Here is a 22,877-nt window from a genome sequence, read left to right as displayed (position 1 = left end):
GACAATTGACAAAGGTGAGTTTCAAAACATTTTTTACCAAATGTAAACAAAAACCAAAATTTTGGTAACAAATTTACATTGTGTGAAACTATACATCTTTTTTAGTATTTATATTTTGAGCTCGTTTAAGACCTTCACAAAAATTTCTAAAGGGTTCCAAAAGAACCCAAGAAAAGAAACAACTCAACTAGTTCCTTTTTTAATTTTCCCGGCGAGTTGATTGATCAGTAGTTTGTTCGGCGACTTGTGTTGAAGGCTCTTTCAGATTCACGGCTTGTGAAGTCTTGGCTCGTGTAGTAGCCGTTACTACTACCGTATCCGTAATCCGTTGAATCTTCAGAGGCTCTTCTGAACATACGAATCTCATTACTGTATTGACCAGAGTTATAGACCGTACTTTGACCTACTTTGACTCCATTTGACAGATCCGACATGTCGTCTCTCGTGTCCAGAGCTCTTACAACCTGTTTGTAACGTGAATAACAAACACTCTGCATCAGTTAGAGGTTTTATCTTAGCATCAGTAGGTAGACAACCAGGATTGAGTTTAATTCTGACCTGAACCATACGAGGTCGTTTTAGAGCTGAATGTCTAACACAAGACGCAGCAGTTTCAATCATCCTATAGACTTCGCCTTCAATGTAATGCTTTTCAAGCCGTGGATCCACTACTTCACTGATGTCACCTTTTTCAATGGCCTCGATAAAACGCGGACGTGCCTTCCAAGCCAAGCAACCCCTTAGATTTCATTCTCAATTTGAAAATTCGAATTTTTATATAATATGTAAAAAAATTGAAAAATACCCATTCAACGAGACTTTCTTCACCCAAAGGTTGAGAGGTGTCAACAGGTTTGCGACCGGTGATGAGTTCGAGTAGCACAACTCCAAATGAAAACACATCTGATCTATCCGTTAATTTCCCGCTTGATGCATATTCTGGCGCTAAATACCTGCATGCATGCATGCATGCAACGTAACGTTTTTCCTTAGTTCATCTTATTATACACGTTGGTTGTTTAAACTTTTTTTTTTGTTTTTGTGAATTGACGCAAAAATGTACCCAAATGTGCCCATGACTCGTGTCGATATGTGGGACTGTGCAGTATCGTTCAGTCTGGCGAGTCCAAAATCTGCAACCTGTAAAGAACTAATCAAATGCTCGGCCAAGAAAATAGTACCGCTTTATATGAATACTGTATTATTATAAAAGAAATGAAATATTGACATTGCCTGAGCTTCGAATTCATTATCCAACAGAATATTTGATGATTTGATGTCCCTATGGATAATCTTCGGGTGACCTGTTAAATTGATAGGAAAGCTAAATCAGCTAGAGTGAACATTTAAAATCAAATCTTCACCCTTTCTAATTTTTATATAGTTTTCTACCAAACATATATATTAACATTTCAGAATATATTAAAAATGTAATGGAGAGAGTACTTACAATCTTCATGTAGATAAGCAAGTCCTTTGGCTGCGCCAACTGCAATCTTGACTCGTTTAGTCCATTCCAATACCGGTAAGTCTTTGCCTGACAACAACATAAGAAATGGTTGTGTTTACGAAGATAAATTCAAATATCAACACAAATCTTAATTCAGAAACAATGCAATATACACTATAAACGATTTTGAAGAGATTAAGAAAGTATAGAAAACAAAACAAAGAGAGATTGTAGAAGTAAGTACCATGTAAATGGTGATCCAAAGTATTGTTAGGGACAAACTCATAGATGAGGAATCTATGTTGCTCAGAGATGCAATAACCCACGAGAGACACTAAGTGCCTATGATGCACTCTGCTTATGATCTCTACTTCAGCTTTGAACTCTCTATATCCTTCTGCGCTGATGGACTTTAGCTGCTTGATCGCGATTGACTTTCCATCGCAAATGATACCCTTGTAGACGTACCCGAACCCACCTTCTCCTATGACATATCTCTTGCAAAATCCTTCTGTTATCTGGCTTAGCTCCTCGAAGGTGAAAATGGTCTTTGAATTTCCTAATACTGCCGAGTCAGGTGTTGTTGATCTTCCTGGCTTTTGATTCCCCAAACTATTGTTAGTGTCCGGTGAAGAGTTCTGTGCTGAAATGTTCCCGTTTCCAGGTTTTTGCCTGTAGTTAACGAATCCATCTGCGCCAAAGGCAAGGTTAAGAAGAAGAAAAAAAGAACAAAGAACCAAAGATTAAGAATAAGGAAATAAAGAACACAGAATCAGGAATCAAGGACAAGGTTAGAACAAGAACAAGAACAAAAACACCAAATTCAAGGCCTATAGGGTTTCTTGTGATCCAAGAATCAACACTCATGAATCAAATAAAAAAAAGAACAAGAACTCAATAACCATTAACATGTAATTAGGGATCAAGAACAAGAGTAGGGGGCATAGCAAGATCCGAATGGAAAATCAAGAATCTAGAACATAAAAAAAATAAGAATCAAGAACAAGACATGATTTCAAGAACCAATTCAAGACCACACCCAAAATATTTCTTTTTACCTGTATTAACAGACACATTAGCCGGAGGCAAATAGTTCTGGTTAGAACGAGGTGAAGAAGATTTATTTTGTTTCCTCCTAATAAAGAAAATGGCGGCAACGAATATAATGACCAAAACACCTGCGATCCCAATGCCTATCATTGTCTTCTCAGTGTAGTTAGAATCATTTTTTTGTTGTCCACTACCACCATTACCGTTGCCGTTCGCATTATGTCTATTAGACCCTCCGGAATTGTTATCGGAACCGGAGAGGGAAGGAGGAGACGACGAGGGAACATGGTTTGATCCTCCTGCTGCCGGAGGTGAATCCAACGGCTGTGAAGGGTTTCTTGGTGCATTAGGGGTTAGAGGGACAACCGGAGGCGATGGAGGAGATCCTTGGCTACCGGAATTTTCGGGGGAAGGCGGCGACAAAGGAGTAGAAGGCGGAGAGGGGTTAAAAATAGGGTTGTTGGGTAGTGCTAGGCCGTTGACAGTAGGTTGCTGAGTAACAAAGGTGGGAGGAGTAAGAGGAAGTTGAATTTGTGGTGTTGGAGAAGGAATCACCACGGGAGAGTTTCCGGCTGGGGTGGATTGAGGCGGAGTTTGAGGCTGGGGAGGTGAAGGAGGTGGAGTTATAGAAGGCGGAGGCGAGGAAGGAGGCGTTGGAGGTGAAGTTGTATTAAGAGATTGATTGGACGGTGGTGGAGAAAGGGTTAGCACCGGCGGAGGAGATGATTGTGAACCACCGCCACCACCGCCACCACTGTCAGGGGATGGAGGAGAAGGAGGTGAGGTTGTTGGAGGTTGTGTTGTCTGGGAACCACCGGTGGTTTTCTGATCAGCTAATCCTCCACCGGTGGTTTTCTGATCAGTTGATTCTCCACCGGTGGTTTTCTGATCAGCTAATCCTCCTCCGATGACAACGGTTGTTGGCTGTGAAGCTACAAATGGAGTTAGCTTCTTTTCGATTAACTCTGCTTGTTCCTGGACTTTGTCCATTTGTAATTCACCTTTGCCTCTGACTTTTTCCTTCTTTTACATGTTTGAATTTGCTCTCAAAAGTGTTCCTTGGGAAACAAGAAAGGATATATTTACTTTGAGATACAAAACAAAATGGGTTAAACTCTGAAGAAATTAAATTCATCTAATCATTGAGAGGATTTTCCAGGGATATTGTTCTTGAGGGATCATCAAGATTGTGGAAGTTAGATATTTAAAAAAAAAATCAAGCCCTATAGGGTTTCTTGTGACCCAAGGATGGATGATATGAAGAGATTTTCTTTTAATCAAGTCGATTTTCAGATGTTTTTTAGTTGATGAATTTTTTTTTCTCGTGTCGTGTCTTTCTTTTTGTAAAAATAGAAAGTCTTCCAAATCTAAACAATTGAATTCTAAAAACTACTGAGAAAATAGGCTAAAAATTCACTTGATTTTTTTTTGTTGTATAGTAAATCATTGCAATATCGGAAGATTCACCATGCAGCTTCATTGTCGGAATACCTCGTAAATTATTCTATCTAAAATATTTTTTTAAGCTCTTTCCGTGAAATGTTTGTCTTCATAATCGAGATCTAATTGATCAGACAATGGTCGAAGATCATTACATGCATGGGACAATGAAATTTATATGCCGTTAAACCTCAGACTAATCTATTTGAGTACTACTCTAAAGGCATCCAGCTTAATATGATACTTGATGAGTTAGTGCCTTTCAAATGAAGACCATTAAATAAGCTCGAATTAAGTACATCCAACTCATTATTAAGACATTACATTTTGTATATGTATGTATTCTCTGCTCATTTTTTTTATAGAACTCTTATGTTAAATTTGCGCCCAACATTATTATTCCATGCAGAAAATACAAATGATATTAGATCTCTACTCGTTTCTAAAAATGTATTCTTAAGCCAAATAGAACCAAACATTCGAGAAAAATATACCCAAAATAGGAGACACGGTGACAATGCAAGTCACAACCAAAATCGAACAAGAAAATAGCTCAAAACTTGGAACTATGTTTTCTCAAAGATATCAAACCTGTGAAGGTCATTTACTCAATTCCCATCTCTTATCATTTTATCTGATGCATATATACGTTTCTTACATTACTAATCATCTATATTTAATTTCTCTAATTTCAGAACAACATACATACTCTATGTGTGTACAAACTGATGTTGTTTCAATTATTAATATTGATTATATATAGTTATAGTATTTTTTCGTAAAATTGGAAGTTTGTATGCAGATTTAGAATTTCAGATAATGTATATAACTGTCGTTTTATGTTCTATACGAAATAATGGATATATCATATTTAGCCTAATTAGCAAAACATAATATCTTCCCCAGGATACAAAATTTATAATTAACAACAATATTTAACATCGTGATGGCTTAAACGATCGGTTCTTTTGTAGGCGCGGTCTGGACCCAGCTCGATTGGTCTTGGTGAATGGTTGTCATATTAACTGTTCTATATAAGCATTTTATGAAATTCCATATAAGATAGTATAACGTATATTACACTAATTACGTTGTATTGATACTAGCTACTCGTTTTACTTCGATCAAGGACTGGGTCTAGCCAAAAGGATCGTATTATGCCACATGCTAGTATTGTATTAATTCAACAAAAATGTGCAGTCGTGTACCGTACGCATAAACCACCTTTGGGATTCGACAAATTGTGCAGTCATATGACAATAACACCCTCATACTATTGTATCTTTCTGTTAAATCTATGATCGGAATAACAAATAAGTATGCTTTTTTTTTTAACGTAGACAAATAAGTATGTTGCGGTATCGAATTAAGAGCATGTAAGATATGGCCTACTTCATATCAAATATCATCCTCCTAGGTAGTAAGCTTCATATCTTGTGACACCAAGTTAAGAATATTTTATGTATCTTTGGGTTTGAATACTGACCAACTTTTTAAGATAAATCACCAAGCTTTCTTTTCTAGACAAAGTTTAAATCTGATCTGGCAGTCAAAGGTCAAAGTTGAAATATTTTTCTCTTACAATCTGAAAAGTAATAACTGAGGGGTACAAAGATGATGTCATCTTTGTTGATCACACCAATCTAAATGAATGTGCTTCTTTACTTCATATAAGAAAATGTAATGAAAACTAATATATAAATATGTTTCCGTAATTCATAAATGAATACACATGAAAAAGGCAAAAATACTTTGAAAAGGAAGCAAGGGTCACACTTTGCTCATTTACAACACCATAGAGAGTGAGAGAGAGAAACGAAGGAAGTAGACACTAGAGAGTGAAAGAGCTTGAAGATATGATGTTTCCTAAGGAGAGAGAGATAGGTAGCAGCAGTGGTTTGGGTCAGGGTGAAGTAAATGTTGAGAAGTTGAGCTTCTTCAAGATCTTTCAGGGTGAAGACTTATCCTCTGAAAGCATGGTACTTTTCTTTACTAAATCTCTTCATCTCCTTAAATTTGAAGTTTTTTCTTGTTAGCTTCGTTTGAAAGGTTGAATCTTTTTGTTTCTTTTGGTGTGTTCACGTTAAAAGGTTCAATCTTTTGGTGGTCTCTGTGTATGAAACGTTAAATCTGTTTCTTTTGTGATGTATAGTGTTTTGTTTTGTTGAGTTGAATGTTTAGGGTTGCTCTGTTTTGAAGAAGTTGAAATCTTGTTAGCTTTGTACAAAAGGTAGATAGAATCTTTTGGTTGTCTGAGTTTAATAAAAAGGTTGAATCTTTTGTCTTTATTTGTTCACTCAGAACATAAAGGTTGAGTCTTTGTCTTTGTCTTTGTTTGAGATTAGACCCACTTGATGATTAGTGGTGAAAGGTTGAAACTTTGTCTAAAAAAGTTAACTTTTTTTTTTTACATTCTTGATTTGAATGTGTTCAGAGAGCGTTTCCTTACGACTTCATAAGAAACGTCCCTCAAAACGACTACTCCAGCAACATGGTGATAAGGACGCAATGGGGAATCTCATGGGAAGTCAAAGTCTCCATGAACCCAAGATTCTACTACATGGAGAAGCGTGGATGGAACCAGTTTGTGAACGACAACGCCTTGGGAGATAAAGAGCTCGTTACCTTCACTCACACTAGACTCATGTGCTTCAATGTCAACATCTACGAGGAGAATGGCAAGGAGCTTGTGAGGCCCCGGACAATGGCTTCTCTAAGTAAGTGTAGTAGCTTTTGATGCTTTAAACAAAGAAAATTGAGAAGAAGAGTACTAACTCTTTACGTTATTGATGAAAACAGGTGGGATCAAGAAAGAAGTAGGAGAGAGCAGCAAGAAAGATGTGAAGAAGGCTGAGGAGACAGGAGGTGTTAGGGTCAAAAGCAAGAGATTTGAGGAAGGCAAAACATCCAAGAAGAAGATGAAGAAGAGCAATAACGATGAGGATACTGTTCCAGTATTCAACATCACCATAACGACATCATACCTCAAGTTCCTGGTAAGATTAAAAACCAAAAATTTACACAAACAAAACTGTATCAGCACATTCTCTGATGATTTTTTTTATATTCAGCCAATCCCAAGGTACTTTGCTGACGTGCATATCCCGAATAAGTCTAAGATGGTGGTGACCATTCACCACTCCAATGGGAACTGTTCATGGGAGGTGGTTTGCTTGGTGAGGAGGGCAAGGGCAAACTTCTCAAGTGGCTGGGCGAGATTGGTTAGAGAGTATCCTTTGTCAGTCGGTGACTTTTGTACCTTCAAGTTCATCAAACCAACCGAGTTTCACCTTGTTGTTTCCAAGAAGGTCGAAGAGATCATGTCTGACTGATAAACGAATGAAATGTTAAGTGTCTTGCTGCTTTCTTATTATCCATAAAGACAAGTTTGATCACTTTAGGTGTTTTGTGAATATGTTTCTCTTTAGCTAATATTTAATGTGTCTGTGTGGTTTTTAAATACTTTAACATAATGTTGATGATAATAGTTTTACCTTTTGGACTATTATGAATATTAATATTTTAGTAGTATTCATCTTTATAATTTGTATAAAGCAGTGGTACTACTAGTACTAGTAGTAGGCATCTTCTAGGCTTAAGAAAAGATATACATTCATCTATATTTTTCAACACACATCATGATCAGACTGAACTCTGTTTCTCGCCGGCTTCCCAATCTGCAAACAATCAATAGGAGGAAGAGTAGGAGTATTGAGCTCACCAAACGTCTGCCAGCAAAAAGGATCATACATATGATACCGTTCTTGAACCGGTTTAAGCTCAATTGCAGATAACAGCACATCTACGCAGGGGAAGTCATCGCTGCATGCGAAATGAACCGGTTTCACGGTATACGTGCCTTTGATCCTCTCGTAAGTCACTCCTTCGACAGCAACTGCTGATGTCTGGTTCTTGCATGTGGTGTGGTCGCAGTAGAATTGGTCTATCACTATCGGAAGCTGGACTTCGTTGAGTTGAATGTTTGAGAAGAGTATCCCTTTCACTGATCCTACTCCTCCTTGCCATGTCTTGATCCGCACGCCTGTCATCGTGTTGTGCATGGCCACGTCTCGTACTGTTATGTTTGAGACGCAGGCTTTTGTGCTGTCTTTGCCGAGACTACCTATGCTGATACCGTGGCCCGGTCCACATGTCACGGTGTGTATGTATACATTCGAGCAACCAGTTTGGATTGAGATGCAATCATCTCCTGCATACACACATAGAGAGTAGACATCATTAGCCAAAAATTCAGATCATTCAAGATTCAAGAATTCAAAAATTTCAAGAATTTCAAGAAATCAAGATTCAAGATTTCAAGAATTCAAGAACTCAAGATTCAAGAACTCATGAGGATTCAAGATTCATACCGCAAGAGAGTGTTGTGCTGTGAATGAGGACATCTCTGGTGTTCTGGAGGTGAATCCCATCAGTGTTTGGACTATCACCAGGTGAAGAAACGGTCATGTCATGTACCACAACGTCGCCGCAGTTATCAAATTTGAGGTGACATTGAGGACTGTTTTGGATCGTTATACCAGACACTTCCACACCAATACTCCCATAGAATCTTAGTGCCTATACACACATATCAGTAAACAACAGTTTCACAATCCAAAGCTCGTTTTGTGTTTATTTCTCACCGTTGGTTTAATGCTTGGCATTTTCAAATCAAACTCACTTCCTGGAGGGTTTTGGTTAACAGAGTTGTTCAAGGGAACGATGAGTTTGGTTTCACCATCAATGAAAGGGTAATCTTGTTGCCACCAACCAGAGCCTCTACCATCAATCACACCTTTCCCTTGTACTTTAATTCCTACCAGCTTTGTGAAATCAATCCACCACATCAACCCTTTTCCCCATGACTTTGAATCCGTTGGAGCTATAATAGTACCATCAAGCTGCAAACCGCACAAAAACGTTTTAGATCTTTTTAAACTAAAGAGAGACGATTTTCTTATATATTCAGAAGATCAATTTCTCACCTGGAACACAATGTTTGGTTGACAATAAGGACCAGAGAATGAGATTGGACCAACAAGGAAAGTGTATTCTGGCGGTATGATCATCATTGATGCTTCCACTTTGCAAGCAGCTTCCCAAGCCGCTTCAAACGCCTGCAAAACATTATGAAAAACTCTGTTAATTACACTAGTCACCATTATAATAATGGTTGTTAAGGCTTGGTACCATTTGTAATCTGTTATTTCTGTTGTCACTTTATACTCGTTTGTCATTTTTCTTGTGGGGCAATTTAACATTTAAGGTAAAACAAATATTAAAAATATTTAACGTGACTTTACTTTACAGACAGAGAAACCTTTTTAGCTCAGTTTTTTTTTTTTGAACATTTTAGCTCAGTTTTTTTCTCTTGTTCTGTCTCGTGTTTTGTCTCAGTGATCTCTCAACTGTAACTTGTCTTTATTTAATTCTCATGAAAACGAAATATAAAAATGCTATGATTAAATCAAATACTGCCACTAGGATTTAAAACTGTACGGATAAAGAAATTAATGAGCTTTTTAGTTTAATTTTTTATTTGTTTACCTTAGTGTCATCACGTATACCATCACCCTTTGCACCAAAATCCATCACATTGAAGACCTGAGATTCATTTAGCGACGGAAGAGACGGTGGTTGGACTTTTGGTAGTTGTGAAACTACCGGAGAGTTATAATTGTCGTCAACTTTGGGCGGTGTTTGCAGCTTTGGCTTCGGTTTAGGTTTGGATTCGTGGTTATGACTGTTGTTGTTATTGTGAGAGCTGTGGTGACTGTTCCCATGGCTTTTCGGTTTCTTGCTTGACATGGAATCAGACAAGTCAGAGGATCGTCGGTTGTTATGTCTCCAGTGTCTACCTCTTCTAGCAATGCAGGTCTCTAGGGTTACAGACCATACCAAAACCGCCATTAGCATCATCAACGTGATGCTTCTCAGCCTTAGACTTTTTCTCATTATCATTTTTGTTTGTTTGTTTCTCTGTCTCAACGAAGAGTGTTTTGTGGTGGTTGAGAGTGAGAGACTTGGTTTCTTTTAAGTTGTTGGTTTAAGTTGAAGAAAGAGAACGTTGTTGAGGGAATTTAAATAAGGAAGCAGTCCAAGAATAATGTTGAGACTTGAGAGGCTCACGGGTTTTTAAAATTGATTTTTATTTTCAGATTGTAAATGAAAATGGAATCAATAGTGCATTATTTTCCATATTGTGATTGACAAACTTATTTTTTAAAATTTCTAAATAAACGAATAAGTCTAAGCTTGCTATGTGTAAGTTACTATATACGATAGTAAGACCATAATGTACGCTTTTAGTTGGATTTTTGTGATATTGACAGTGATGTAAAGTTACTACTCGTGAGTTATAATTGAAACGGAGATTCTTTTTCTTCGCGGGTAAAAGTTCCAAACGGCCAAAACCTGAATTGCATTTTGAGTAAATAACTAAATACTGGTCAGGGGCTTTGTGAATGCCACCTGGAGAGTATTTGTTGGTCAAAAGCTCGACTAATTTGGTTGGGAACATGGATAGCCAATACTTCATATGATCACATATATACAAACACACGTATATGCGCCCCATGAAGTGGGGATACTTGTTAATAAAAAAATGAAGTGGGGATACTTGAAATGAAGTGCATATTCAGTTTTAGGATCTTGCTTTATGTTTATTTGGATATATACAATTAGATCGAAACAAGCATTGAAGCATGTGTTGGATCTGTCGTATTGGCACGACAAGAGTGTCGTATATGTTTCACAATTTACCCGTGTACAAGTTCAATAGGCCATGTAGAAAAAAATATATGTTTTTCTAAATACATAGGAATGTGATTTTTACAGTCATTATCAAGAACACCATGCTAGAGAGTAGATAGTATGTATGGCCAAGAGCCTAGAAGTTGCCAAGTTACTAATAAAAAAATAAACGCGATGATTAATATAAGAATTCCAAGTTACAAAAAATAAACGCCTAGAATTTTTATATTAATCATCGCGTTTGTCATTATCTGAAATTAATAAAAAAATTACTAATAAAAAATAAACGCGATGATTAATATAAGAATTCCAAGTGGATAATCAAAATCTTTAAAATAGATTTTTAAGAAAGAATATGGAGTAGAAACAAAAGTTTGTTAAGAAATTTTATTAGTACTATTAACAATTTAAAATATATATATATATGAAGATTAAAAAAAAGAGACTCGTGAGTGGTCTATATGTTATCAAGGGGGCACTGAATATAACGTCTCTTTTAGCACTCACATGCACCACTTCACGGGCATTGTTTTTGTATTCACAACTCCTTCAATTATTAGTACTTATTTCATCATTTCTCTTACATTTATTTATTTATATAATGTTGAATCCATTCTAGATTAAATTTCATTTAGACATTTACTATTCAAGAAAAAGGCTGCTATTAACGGAAGGAGCAGAAACAGAAAACAGAAAGTAACCGAAGCTTTTCTCTTTTTTTTTTGCAACTAGCTTTTCTCTTTACGTCCTCATATATACACTAAAGATTCATAAATGTCTTACGCTCAAATAAATGTTCTATATACAGCTAAAATTATTGTATAAAATGTGATGGTTTAAACGACCGGTTCCTATGGAAGGCAAGGAATATTGTATAAAATGTGATGGTTTAAACACCTGGTGAATTTGCCACCGTCGGGACTCATCTGCCCACTTCAACCTTGGGTATTATGGTTCCTATGGAAGGCAAGGAATAGGTTGCTGTTTGAAGACTACCATATGAAGGAAGGGGAGGTTGTCTCGACTGCAATCTCGGAAGCCCGGAAATGGGAAGCTGCCCAGAGCCTAAAGACTCAAGGACCAAAGCATAATCTATCTGGTAAGGCTCTTATCAGTTCACGACGCTCATTCCTGGGTCCGGTCTGTTTTGTAGATGCTTCTTGGCAGGCAACAACTCACATTGGAGGAATGGGATGGATCTTTAAGGACACAGAGTCTGGCAGGCCTGTAACCAACACTACAAACCGCTCTCATGTCGCTTCGGCTCTGATGGCTGAAGCTCTTGCGGTCAAAGCTGCTATCAGCGATGCGGCGTTAAGGAACTTCATGAGTATGAGCGTGTGCTCTGACTCAAAAGTTCTGATGGATTGTATCAACTCTCGGAGTCGATGCCTAGAGGTTCAGAGTGTCCTAAATGACATCTCTGCTCTATCGGCATCCTTCGAATCTATCTCTTTTCACTTTGTTTCGCGTTCCCTAAATGTCGAGGCTGACTCTCTGGCAAAGAGAAGCCTTCTTGACTTTGTAAGCCAACCTATTGTAGGTTGAGAACTTTGTTTGATTCTAGATTAATGCAAGGTTTGTTCAAAAAAAAAAAAAACGACCGGTTCCTTTGTATGCTCCAGACCGGGTCTTAGGTTACAATAGGCGTGAAAACTGTTTTATGTCGTTATATAAGCATTTATGAATTTCCATATAAGATTGAATAACCTCTATTACATTAACTAGGTTCTATTGATATTAGCTACACATTTTTTGCCTCGTTTTACTTCGATCAAGGACTGGCTCTAGCCAAAAGGATCGTAATATGCCCAACCTGAATATGCCACAAGCTATTATTGTATTAATTCTACAAAATTATGCAGTCATGTACCGTACGGATAAGCGTAAACCACCTTCGGATTCAGAAAAAGCCTTGTGCGCTCATAGTTTTATGAAATTTCTTGTCTTTCAGATAAAACTAAAATTAATGAATAAATACAAAAGAATGCTCACTTCAACTGTTGTAAGCTGGAAAAAAGGAAGTTGTTGTTTTGTCCTAATAGAACCCTCAAAAATGAATAAGCAACTGTGTATTTTTTTAATTATGGTTGTTCAGAACTACTATAATTAAATACTAATTTACTACTTATTCTGCAAATAGTAAAGTATCATGTGATGAACACACACATATATGTGATTCGACATCATCTTCTTGACAGCCATAACGCTGGTGGCTACCTAATATTTCGAATTCTTCAAATCTAAATAAACAACAAAAAAATGAGATTGCTGTGACAAGAATAACATCACATGAAACGTTGATCTTGATGGTTGGTAAATAAACATTTTGATAAATTTCAATGTATTATTTTCTATAAGTAAACGTAAATTACAATGGTTAGAGGATTTTCTTAGGTATTATATTTGGTGCTGTTGCTCAAATACGATCTTGCGTGGGCACATGATTCCTACTAAAATACTAGCTATAACCAACATGCCAATTGCAATACTGTCACGGTACACGAAGATGCACGAAAATCAAAATCGTTTTCGTTACGTTTATTAAATATGCGAAGACGGTCACTTTGGTCAGGGAGTGACACGTTGGCTTCTTTATTGGGATTACGGTTAGTTTCAGTTTTACTTGGCAAATACATTTTTCTTTTTGAGCAACTTGTCAGGAAATACATACGTCCAAATAGATCTCTCTGAGTGACCTTCTTTCTCATTAAAATATATCGAAGACGCCATTGTTCATTGTTGCATGAGACGAACAAGTACAAAAAGCAAAATAAATTTATAAAATGAAGGAAAGAATCCTGAAGAATAAATCAGACAAAAACATTTATTAAAACTAAGCCTTAAGCTAACGTTGCATATATAAAATCAAAAGACTTCTAAGGTGGACCAAACATGTTGCATGCCTACTCTGTTGGTGCTCTTTATATTTTGTTTTTGTACTTAGTTACGAGACGGTAAATTAATTAATGCGCATATTACATTCGTTAAACCTTTTAAGATATCATCAAGAAATAGTGAAAAACTACACAGGGCGCTTATAAATCTTGTTTAATTTTATACTTTTATGTACACTACTACAACTCTTGTTCGGTGTATGAGTTGTAGTGTACGCAAAAGTAAAAAAAATTAATCACCATTCTTTGTTAATCCACGAATTGATAGGATTTGCATACTCGTTTTCTGTTTTTTTTTTTTTGAATAATTCTCATTGTATGTTTAGTCTCCTTTTATTGGAGCCACTGAAAGTCATTAATATTCTTTTTGCATCGTATGACTGTAAGAGTATATATTTGTAGCACGGTATTTCCTTCATGTGGCTACATTGTTTATTTGATTTTGGATTAACTAATTTTTTGTTTTATCTTTTGGCTTTCACGATATTTGTTAGGTGGCTTCTATATGACTCTCCCGTGAACTCCATGCAACGGCCTTGTAAATTACCTTAATATCCTTGTTAAAATGTTTGTTTTAAATCATTTTGTAGTTCTCCTAACACTATTTTATAATGATTGATTAATTTCCTTATACAGACAAAATAAATAAATAACTGGGACTATCTTTTTTAACAACCGTATAATCAGAAGATTCAGGGTGTGGTGTATATGGTGATTGAAGTTGATGTGGTACTATGGATAGCTGCGATAAATGCTGCCAGCAAGTTACTATCTATACTTCCATATGCATTTAATTATGAAGGATTTAGGGGAATGTTTGGCGTTTTAGACATTCCTAGTTTTATACTTCCATATGCATTTGCAATATTAGAGCAAATAAGAGCAGGCTTATTGGTTAATTAAGAAACCCATAAGAGTTCTTATCTTGTGTTTATATCGTTATCTAATACACTTTTAGTAAATAATTATTAAAAAAATTATAATAAATTAAACAAATGAGAAACTGCCACTTAAAATAAGAATGTAAAAAGATTCAAATCAGTTCTCTGCACTCATACGGCATTACTCTCTTACTTTCCACTTTTCTTTTTTATAATGTATTATCTGATAGATACCCACTTCCATCCTATTGATGGAGGTGCTCTAAAATATAGTTTCGCCGCCAAACTTTACCTATCTGAATTATGAAGGATTTAGGGGAATGTTTGGCGTTTAGACAGCTAAAAATTTTAGATGTAAAATGTTCAAGACACTCTAAATACCCTAAAATCACTCATATCCCTTAAAATATCACATAATTCTTTTTTTTTTATTATGTTTCTCTTTTTCAGCCCATTTTAAAAGTAAATCGTTTTTTATAGGCTGAATAAAAAGGCTTGCTCTTTATGCAGCTCTGTTTCTCCTATTTTAAAGCAAACCTCGAGTTTTGGCTCTCTAAGCAAACTAAACATGAATCCTTTTCTAGGTTACTGTTGTCAACTACATCTTTAAACATTCCATGAAGCGGAAGACTAAGCACACTGAAAAAGTGAGCTCTGTTAATTTATGTTCACTGTCTTTGTCCCCAGTCGCAAACACTATCATGTAACATTATCCATCTACTCCAGGTTATCAATACACACCGTACCGCAGAGAGATTAATGTCAGTTCATTCTTCCTCTTGAGCTGAAAAATACAAGTGTTGGAATGTGTTTAAATAAATTGTATCTCTGGTTTACCATAACAAGTGATGAAATCATTGAAGACGTTCAAAATACGTATGACAGGTTATAACCAAAAATACATTGCAGTTTGCTTACAAGATTCTGTTCCATAATGTTACTGGGTTCAAGACTTCAAAAACCATATGCATAATACTTATATACATTTTGAAAAGATATTAATAATAGCTTTTAAAAGTTGAGAAGATTTATATAATGTATTCTCACTTACTTTCTGTTTTGTTTCAGGAAAAGAAGACCTGAACGCTAGCAGTTTTCAAAGACTTGCATACAGGACAAAACCCAGTGAACACATCACATTCTTTACACAAACTCAAGTGCCTACACGGCACAACCAACACCGACACTTCCTTCCCATGACACATCTTGCATCTCATCCTCTGGCTCCCCATGTTGTTGTTGCTGTTGTTTGGATCAATGTATGATGAAGCTGCATCATCTATTTCACTGTCTCCAAACCCTTCTTTACAATGATCTGCACCAGCAACCACATTGTTGTTGTTGTGTGACATTGCTTGTTGTAGACTTGTCTTTAAGGCATTAACCACAGACTCATTATACTTTGCTCTATAATGCCAATTCTGAGCTTCCGTTGCCACTTGCTTTATCCTCTCCACGAGCTCTTTATTCGTCTTGTTCATGATATCGATCTCTTGGTCTTTCTCTTGAAGCTTCTTGCTCACTCCTTTCTCTATTGTGTTGAGAAAAGACGCAATCTGTCTCTGCTTCATATCCCTCACTTCTTTCGCCATTTGAGCTGCCTGAACCACACAAAAGTAAATAAAACATTACAAAACAAAGAACCTTAAAACAGAGCAAAAAACAGAACACAAACAAAGAGGATTAGTACCTGAATTTTTAAAAACTGCTCAAGTTCATCTTTCTGTCTATGGAGATCAATCCGAAGAGTATCATCGAGTGACTGTAAGATTGGGGGAGCAGCAGCCACAATGCTACCACTAGCAGAAGTCACTGAGGAGTTGCGTTCATCGTCATCATAAGACAATCTAAGACCAGTGGAGACTAGATTCTCCTTGGGGGCTTCTTCTTGCACACTAATATTGTTATGATTATAGTTTAAAGACATCTGAAGCTTCTGTTGTCTTTGGACATTATGACTAATGCTTTCAGCTTCCCTTCCTCTTTTGTTAGGCCGAAGCATTGGCGCATGATTATCATTAGCAAAATAGTTTACTGGATCAACAGTGCACCTACCTCCCACTTCACAGAAAAAAAAAGACAGGATTCTCAGTTTCTCAGTTTGAGATAAAAGACATAATGATAAGCAAGAAACATACTGGTTCCGAGGAAGTGAAGCTGATTGGTTTGTGCGTTTGTCTGGTATTGCAAGTGGTTCTCATTCATGAAAACCGGTGGAACAGTGTATCCATTGTTTCCCCTTGACATCTTCTTCTTCTTCAGTAAAAGTATACAGATGGTAAAATATTGGACTCTCTCGGTTGAATTAGAGTACTAACAGAAGAAGAATGAAGCCTGCAATTAAGGAAGAAAAAGTCATTAGCCTAGAAAAATATTCCAAATTTAAAACTTTTGACTCGAATATACCAACTAGAATTACAAAGAAGAGAAATGTAAACAAGACAATGCTGGATCATAGAACAGATTTGGTGTTAAAATAGAAAATCTAAGAGAAGAAAATAAAATAAAATAAAACATAAGGAGAAATTACATATAACCTTTTTAACCTAAACGACTAGGTTTCTATGATTATGCTTGATAAAGAGATTGATTGGTTCATAAGTCAAAGTTGCATATGGATATATTGATATGTACTTTTAGCTTATTGATATATGGTAAATCTATGAGAACATGGAAAGATTACAAAGGTTCAAAGAACGATCCATGACCTAGAAACAGAAACCCTAATTTCCAAAAAAAAAAAACAGAAGACGAGGAAAAGAATATATATATATGTACCTTTTTCAGAAGTCTCTCATCAGATTTAACAAACCTAGTTTTCCTCTCAGATCCTGCATGAAGATAAAAAAATCATCATCATCATCATCGACTCATATAAAGAAGCTGATCTCTTCTTGAAAATTTGATTTAAAACTGATAAAAAGAAAGTTTAAGAAATATAGAGAGAGGCAGAGACGAACCGATGATTCAGGATCTTGACAGGAAAGAAGATGCCTCTGGTTGAGGGATGAAACGGCTATAGACGAACAAGACTTTATTAAATTAAAGCCACAAGAAAATAAAACAATTTTTTTATATAAAGAAATCGAAAGGAAGAAGACAAAAGAAAGAGGCAAAAGAAACGGAAGAAGAAGGAAGAAAGCAAATGAATGATGATGGTTTGTTTGTAAGCAATTGAGCGGGTGCGATGGAGCGGGGACAGTGTGTGATGAAGATAGTGGGGGAAGTTGGTTGCCATTTTCGATATTTATTTTCAATAAACAAAACTACACACTTCGTTTATTTTTATTTTAAATTTGAAAAATAATAATGATAATAATGGTTGATAGTAGTAAATGTAAACACCACCAAACAAACAAACAAGATACAAGAACCGTTGGTGCTGCTTTCTCGTCTTTTCTTTCGTCGTGAGTTTGTGTATCTTTCCCTTCTCACTACGCCAACTTTTCTGTTTTCAATTTTTCTTTATTATTCTTTTTCTCCTTTCCTTTTTTTGTTATTTATTACGATCATTGAAAGCTGAAAAGTAAAAAAAAAATGAAATGATCGAATAACCCTTTATTAGTTGAATAAGTTTCTCCTAAATAAACATAAGACATTTTGAATAAAGGGTGTCTAGATGAATAAGTTTCTCCTAAATAAATATGTAAGTCCACATATTGAATTCTGAAAATGTTGACAAAAACCATGGAATATGATTAATTGCATAAGCTAATATAATAATACACAGATGGCAAAAAAGAAGAAGCTAAGTTAGATATAAAACAACTGTGACCGCGTTCGCGAGCAATAATTTATTGGACCGCATGATAAATACAATGGCGCACGTACTGGCCATAGACAATTGTATTTGAAAAACTTCATTTCATGATCTAACACATGTCTAGTAGTCAGACGATATGAATGTCGACTACGATACAGACTATTCCTTTTAAATATAAACACTGAATGATTTAGTATTTTTTTTATTTTATCGACGATGAGACATGTGGAAAATTTAAATTTAAATCTTACAAAGTCAATACCACGACGAGGGACGTATATTAATTCAAACTATTCCACCGATTAATCAATATTGATCACCCAACACGGTTGCTGTTATATGAATATGAAAAATAGAAAGAAAAAAAACACAATATATATATCAAATATAAATGTGAAAATGCAGAGAGAGCGATATGAATGAGATAAAATAATAATGATGAATAATCGTCTCACGACAAAATTCAAAGTCAGGATACGGAATCCAGAGTCGACTGGGGTAAAATCATGACAGTAGAAGAGAGTAGTCAACTACTCTTTAGGGGTGTTTTTGTCTTTTCATTTATATTAGCCGACTAAATTCATGGGACAGTAACGGAATAAGACGGGATCAAACGCACCTCTCGGTATGTTGGGAAGGTAATTAGCCGTTTTAAATTGCAAGTGGGACCCTGCAGTTGGTCGTTGGGCAAATATGGCGGGTAAGTTATTGGCGGGAAGAAACCTTTTTAGCTAGTTTCTGTAGACCATATGACTTTCTGGAAAATTGGACTGGACCAAACCGTAGCACGCCAGGTTTGTCGGAGGAAACTTTTTTGGTTGAGAAAAAAAAAATATTTTTTATTTATTTAAGAATAATAGAAAAAACAATACTTACTACCATATTCAATAATCAATCGCACCGTTTGTCTAAAATAATATGGAAAAGAGGCAAATGGTGGGAATTGTCTTAAAAATTATAATGATACATATTTAGTGCACAGGTTTGTGTTTATTTCGTTAAAAAAATAGGAAACAAGTAATCATTTTAGCTGATAAATTAACTTTTTAATAAACACTGACTTCACTAGTATTATATTGGTAACCTATTCTTAGTATATAATTGAAACTTCAATTAATTTTACTAAAAATATTTCTGATTTATAGGTTTGTAATATTTTGGTTTGACTCTAGTGAAATTTGATTTTGTTTTTTTATCTTTTTAATGTTTGATTACGTATTTGTAGATGCATATTTGGATTTGCTATTGATGTATTATGGATGTATAGATTTTGTAAATGATTTGAAGTTTTTTTTTTTTATTTTTAATCCTAATTATGTGTTAAAACCCATCATATTTACTCGTAGACCCATTTATTTAAAATGTACAACACTTCTAGTAGTAGTAACCTTTGTAGAAGGGGAATATCATTTAGATGTGTGTTGTTGAAAACGAAGAAAGCAAAAGGCCCTTCTAGTGGTTGCAACCACACCGACACAATTAATTTATTATTATGTGTACTACTATTCTTTTGTAACGTTACACGATATCCAACTAATATTTGGTTGATGATTTGTTATGTTTGTATACGATTTAGCTTTTTACTATGTTCCGTGCATAGCCTTTGATTTCCTTTGAATCTTTTATTTTTTGATAAGTATGTGATTTATCATAAAAATGAATCAAGTTTGTGCATGTACAAAATGGTCAAAACTGTCAAGACGTTTGTTGCCAGAAAAAAATAAAAGACTTACTTGTTAGGATTTGTGATTCCCAACACAACTAAGAAAACTTCATAAGCTTCCGAAACTTCTTCCGTCCTTTTCTTGTTAGGATAGTATTTGCATAAGTTTCAATGCCTTTGAAAAAGATCTGTTAGAAAAGATCTCTAAGTTCTTTTTTTTTTGAATTTCTTGTACAAAAAAAACTGATCAACTCAAATTAAAAGAAGGTAAAAAACCTTGAACCTTTTAATTTATTTCAGAAACTAATTTGATTCCAAGTTACGATGATAATTTGCATTTATCATATTGTAGTTACATGTCGATGTAAGGTTTACTAAAACTGTGATGTTTCTCTTAGCTGGCCGGACTAGTATATCATATTCTTTTACAATTGAACATAAAAACCCTAGTACTGTTAAGTCTCCCCGTAGTTATGGAGGATCATGTACTTATCATCTTCATAATATTAGAACTTGTAATAATATATTAATATTTTCATATATTTGATATTTGTTCAACTGTTCACATTCACTAAATATTTTTTGCCCTTTTAATCTTTCTTGTGATAGTCTCTATTTTGCCTATGAAATGTCTGAATCCCAGCTTGCCATGGTTTAACGTGATGTATGAAGATCAAAAGCTCTATCATTTCGGTTTATTGGAACATATTTCTGAGTTAGTCAATAACGTAATCCTGAAGCGCATTTGTTAAAGAATCTTGAAACTATGGAACATTATAGAGCAGTTCTTGAAATTGCACAAGAGTTAAGCCCACTAAATTCACACACACACACACACACACGTAGGTCACAGGAACCAACTCACAAACACTAATCCTCTAAATTTACGGAGAGCCTCATATATTGTTCAACTTTCAAGTTGCCTCTATACACAAAACTTGTCGTGTATGAATGGTTCAAGTGGCATTTGGTTGGGCCACACAATTCAAAAGGTTAACGTGTACGACTACGGGACCAGCGATCACTTTTGTGACATGTTTGGATGTATATACCGAACAAGGGTTCTGGCATGTATGAAGAAGCGGAATCATATGAAGTTCCAATCCAACTAAACCGTATATGATAATCTTTCAGTTTGGTTTAGATTAATTTCGATTCTCTTACAATAATTTGGTTGGACAGACCTTGTTTAGAAGAAGTTGAACCGAATTAGATTAGCCAAAAGTTTTTTCGTCCGGTTAGTCTTTTGATTCCATTTTACCCTTTTAAGTAAACCGACAAAAACGCTAACAAAAGTATAATCTATTTCTCAGAAAGTGATAAAAAAAAAAGAAGTTTACTGCGAAGTCGTAGTCAAAAGACTAGATTCAACTAAAAATAAATATCTTGATAAAGTGCAGATAGAGAAACTATCTTTTGGATGATAGAGAATCTATCTTCTGGATCCTCTCCTCTATTTCTAGCCCTTCACTTGGATCTCCCTTGGATAAGTCCATTAATATACCTACCACGTGTATCAGCGTATGTATAATGTGTACAATCTTGTCACGAAAAAAAATATCTTTTTTTTTTGACTGAACACAAAAAATATCTTCATGCATGTTTTGTTCCTTTTCGTTATAAAACCATCATAATTCTCTTCCAAAGTTCTTGGATTTGTCCCCTAATCAATTGGAGATATACGAAGAAGAAGAAGACGGATCTTCAAAACAGAAGACAAAAATGTGTACTACTACTCATCATGATGATCAACCACAACAACAAAATCTCCCTTGTCTCCACTGCGACCCACACTCATACATTCACATGGTACATACACACACACTCACACATACATATACAGTTTATGCGTCTTTTGTTTGGTGTAACAATCCTCACCATTAGTAGTTGATTTTGTTAGGTTCAACATATGATAGAGAGGTGTATCATACTCCGTATGAGTCGTGACGAATGCGTCCAGGCGTTAGATCACCACGCAACCATTCCACCACTCGTTACGCTCACCGGTTAGTCTTTATAATCATTACACATATACATAGCCTATGATTGTCCACAATGTATATATCAAAATTGTTTCTAGGGACTAGGGTTCGTTAAAAGAGTTTCAAAATGGTATTTTAGATATAGGTTTCAATTTCGCTAAGGCAAAAGGTATCAATATGGAAATTTAAAGAAATGGAGTGGTAATATTCTGAAGATTCTTGGATCATGTTCGCTAATTTTTTTTTGCATTGACAGTCGACACATAAAACAATTATTGAAGCCACAAATGTTTAAGCAACTCTTCGGCTATATTCCATGCTCATATCGAGCAAGTACTGTGCTACAAATTGAAAATAATACAAAAAATGTTTTGTTTTGTTTTGGTTGCAGTTTGGAGAGGACTTGAGAGGGAAAATAAGGATTTCTTTGAAACGTATGAGCATTCCTTCTCTCCTGAGCCATTCTCAAGTAAGATTTTCTGGGATCATCAATGTGTGTGTGTATATTTCAATTGTGAATACATTTCAATTCAATGTCTCAGCCAACATATCGACCAAAATCTCAAGTCAAAATGTTGTTTGTAATATTTTTTTTTTGTTGCTTTCTTATTTGTTTTTGGAATCAAACATTATCAGGCGGATATGTTCGGAGATCGCCGAGGTTGGCTAGAAGGGTACAACAATGAAGACTTTAATTTAACCTTCCAGATATAAATCATACATATGAGAAAAACAAAATTCAAATTTATTATATGTAGCCGGTAGACATAGGCTATCATTACATATTGCTAAAGATGAAACATGATCATGCTATCATATGTAGACCTTTTTTTAAATGTTAAAGCGTTTCTCTAATTTGATTAAGCAGTCTAGTCAATGAAAACCCTGAAAGCATATTCCTCCTTAAACAATAAACACACAGTAAAGCAGTTCTTTAACTAGACTGGTTAAACCAGATGAACAAAAATAACTAGACTGGTTAAACCAAAAATAACCGA

At 35.4% G+C, this 22,877-nt stretch overlaps 5 protein-coding genes across 7 annotated transcripts; 2 read left to right on the top strand and 3 right to left on the bottom strand.

The window, feature by feature from the left end:
• Positions 1-37: 37 nt before the first annotated feature.
• Positions 38-4,344, bottom strand: LOC106360310 (putative proline-rich receptor-like protein kinase PERK11). Its single transcript, XM_013799903.3, has 8 exons — positions 2,509-4,344; positions 1,695-2,141; positions 1,451-1,537; positions 1,234-1,304; positions 1,064-1,140; positions 806-953; positions 559-720; positions 38-464 (listed from the first exon to the last, which is right to left on the bottom strand). The coding sequence occupies exons 1-8, from the start codon at positions 3,488-3,490 to the stop codon at positions 225-227; spliced, it is 2,214 nt and encodes a 737-aa protein (XP_013655357.1). The 5' UTR covers positions 3,491-4,344; the 3' UTR covers positions 38-224.
• Positions 4,345-5,190: 846 nt separating this feature from the next.
• On the top strand, positions 5,191-7,479 carry LOC106362422 (B3 domain-containing protein At3g17010). The gene is made up of 4 exons (XM_022690413.2): positions 5,191-5,919; positions 6,375-6,657; positions 6,740-6,936; positions 7,012-7,479. The coding sequence occupies exons 1-4, from the start codon at positions 5,797-5,799 to the stop codon at positions 7,270-7,272; spliced, it is 864 nt and encodes a 287-aa protein (XP_022546134.1). The 5' UTR covers positions 5,191-5,796; the 3' UTR covers positions 7,273-7,479.
• Positions 7,449-10,122, bottom strand: LOC106359419 (polygalacturonase At1g48100-like). Its single transcript, XM_048738267.1, has 5 exons — positions 9,488-10,122; positions 8,926-9,057; positions 8,584-8,841; positions 8,311-8,518; positions 7,449-8,150 (listed from the first exon to the last, which is right to left on the bottom strand). The coding sequence occupies exons 1-5, from the start codon at positions 9,899-9,901 to the stop codon at positions 7,567-7,569; spliced, it is 1,596 nt and encodes a 531-aa protein (XP_048594224.1). The 5' UTR covers positions 9,902-10,122; the 3' UTR covers positions 7,449-7,566.
• Positions 10,123-13,872: 3,750 nt separating this feature from the next.
• Positions 13,873-17,685, bottom strand: LOC106362423 (E3 ubiquitin-protein ligase BOI). Of its 2 annotated transcripts, XM_013802315.3 has the most exons (6): positions 17,432-17,682; positions 17,250-17,302; positions 16,610-16,805; positions 16,162-16,532; positions 15,523-16,072; positions 13,873-15,255 (listed from the first exon to the last, which is right to left on the bottom strand). In XM_013802315.3, the coding sequence occupies exons 3-5, from the start codon at positions 16,716-16,718 to the stop codon at positions 15,536-15,538; spliced, it is 1,017 nt and encodes a 338-aa protein (XP_013657769.1). In that variant the 5' UTR covers positions 16,719-16,805; positions 17,250-17,302; positions 17,432-17,682; the 3' UTR covers positions 13,873-15,255; positions 15,523-15,535. The 2 variants fall into 2 exon arrangements, with proteins under 2 accessions (XP_013657769.1, XP_013657768.1); XM_013802314.3 differs by lacking the exon at positions 13,873-15,255 and having other exon boundaries at positions 15,466-16,072; positions 17,432-17,685.
• Positions 17,686-17,927: 242 nt separating this feature from the next.
• LOC106360311 lies at positions 17,928-22,746 on the top strand. Of its 2 annotated transcripts, XM_013799905.3 has the most exons (4): positions 17,928-21,706; positions 21,798-21,903; positions 22,271-22,348; positions 22,516-22,746. In XM_013799905.3, the coding sequence occupies exons 1-4, from the start codon at positions 21,620-21,622 to the stop codon at positions 22,563-22,565; spliced, it is 321 nt and encodes a 106-aa protein (XP_013655359.1). In that variant the 5' UTR covers positions 17,928-21,619; the 3' UTR covers positions 22,566-22,746. The 2 variants fall into 2 exon arrangements, with proteins under 2 accessions (XP_013655359.1, XP_013655358.1); XM_013799904.3 differs by having other exon boundaries at positions 22,271-22,746.
• Positions 22,747-22,877: the final 131 nt, after the last annotated feature.

This window comes from Brassica napus, chromosome A8, assembly GCF_020379485.1.
Source record: "Brassica napus cultivar Da-Ae chromosome A8, Da-Ae, whole genome shotgun sequence".
Taxonomy (NCBI): Eukaryota; Viridiplantae; Streptophyta; class Magnoliopsida; order Brassicales; family Brassicaceae; genus Brassica; species Brassica napus.
The sequence above is the reverse complement of the archived record's forward strand: the minus strand, read 5'-3'. Positions and strand labels throughout refer to the sequence as shown.

Bases quoted from the DNA above. Each gene is read 5' to 3' on its own strand.
- LOC106360310 (XM_013799903.3), bottom strand. From the start codon at position 3,490: ATGGACAAAGTCCAGGAACAAGCAGAGTTAATCGAAAAGAAGCTAACT. The intron at 954-1,063 runs GTACATTTTTGC...GCATGCATGCAG, and splicing joins CGAGTCATGGGCACATTTGG to GTATTTAGCGCCAGAATATG. The intron at 465-558 runs GTCAGAATTAAA...CGTTACAAACAG, and splicing joins AACGACCTCGTATGGTTCAG to GTTGTAAGAGCTCTGGACAC.
- LOC106362422 (XM_022690413.2), top strand. From the start codon at position 5,797: ATGATGTTTCCTAAGGAGAGAGAGATAGGTAGCAGCAGTGGTTTGGGT. The intron at 5,920-6,374 runs GTACTTTTCTTT...GAATGTGTTCAG, and splicing joins ACTTATCCTCTGAAAGCATG to AGAGCGTTTCCTTACGACTT. The intron at 6,658-6,739 runs GTAAGTGTAGTA...TGATGAAAACAG, and splicing joins CCGGACAATGGCTTCTCTAA to GTGGGATCAAGAAAGAAGTA.
- LOC106359419 (XM_048738267.1), bottom strand. From the start codon at position 9,901: ATGATAATGAGAAAAAGTCTAAGGCTGAGAAGCATCACGTTGATGATG. The intron at 8,519-8,583 runs GTGAGAAATAAA...ATGTGTGTATAG, and splicing joins TGCCAAGCATTAAACCAACG to GCACTAAGATTCTATGGGAG. The intron at 8,151-8,310 runs GTATGAATCTTG...GTGTGTATGCAG, and splicing joins CAGCACAACACTCTCTTGCG to GAGATGATTGCATCTCAATC.
- LOC106362423 (XM_013802314.3), bottom strand. From the start codon at position 16,718: ATGTCAAGGGGAAACAATGGATACACTGTTCCACCGGTTTTCATGAAT. The intron at 16,533-16,609 runs GTATGTTTCTTG...TTTTCTGTGAAG, and splicing joins GCTTCACTTCCTCGGAACCA to TGGGAGGTAGGTGCACTGTT. The intron at 16,073-16,161 runs GTACTAATCCTC...TGTGTGGTTCAG, and splicing joins AGCAGTTTTTAAAAATTCAG to GCAGCTCAAATGGCGAAAGA.
- LOC106360311 (XM_013799904.3), top strand. From the start codon at position 21,620: ATGTGTACTACTACTCATCATGATGATCAACCACAACAACAAAATCTC. The intron at 21,707-21,797 runs GTACATACACAC...TGATTTTGTTAG, and splicing joins CACACTCATACATTCACATG to GTTCAACATATGATAGAGAG. The intron at 21,904-22,270 runs GTTAGTCTTTAT...TTTTGGTTGCAG, and splicing joins ACCACTCGTTACGCTCACCG to TTTGGAGAGGACTTGAGAGG.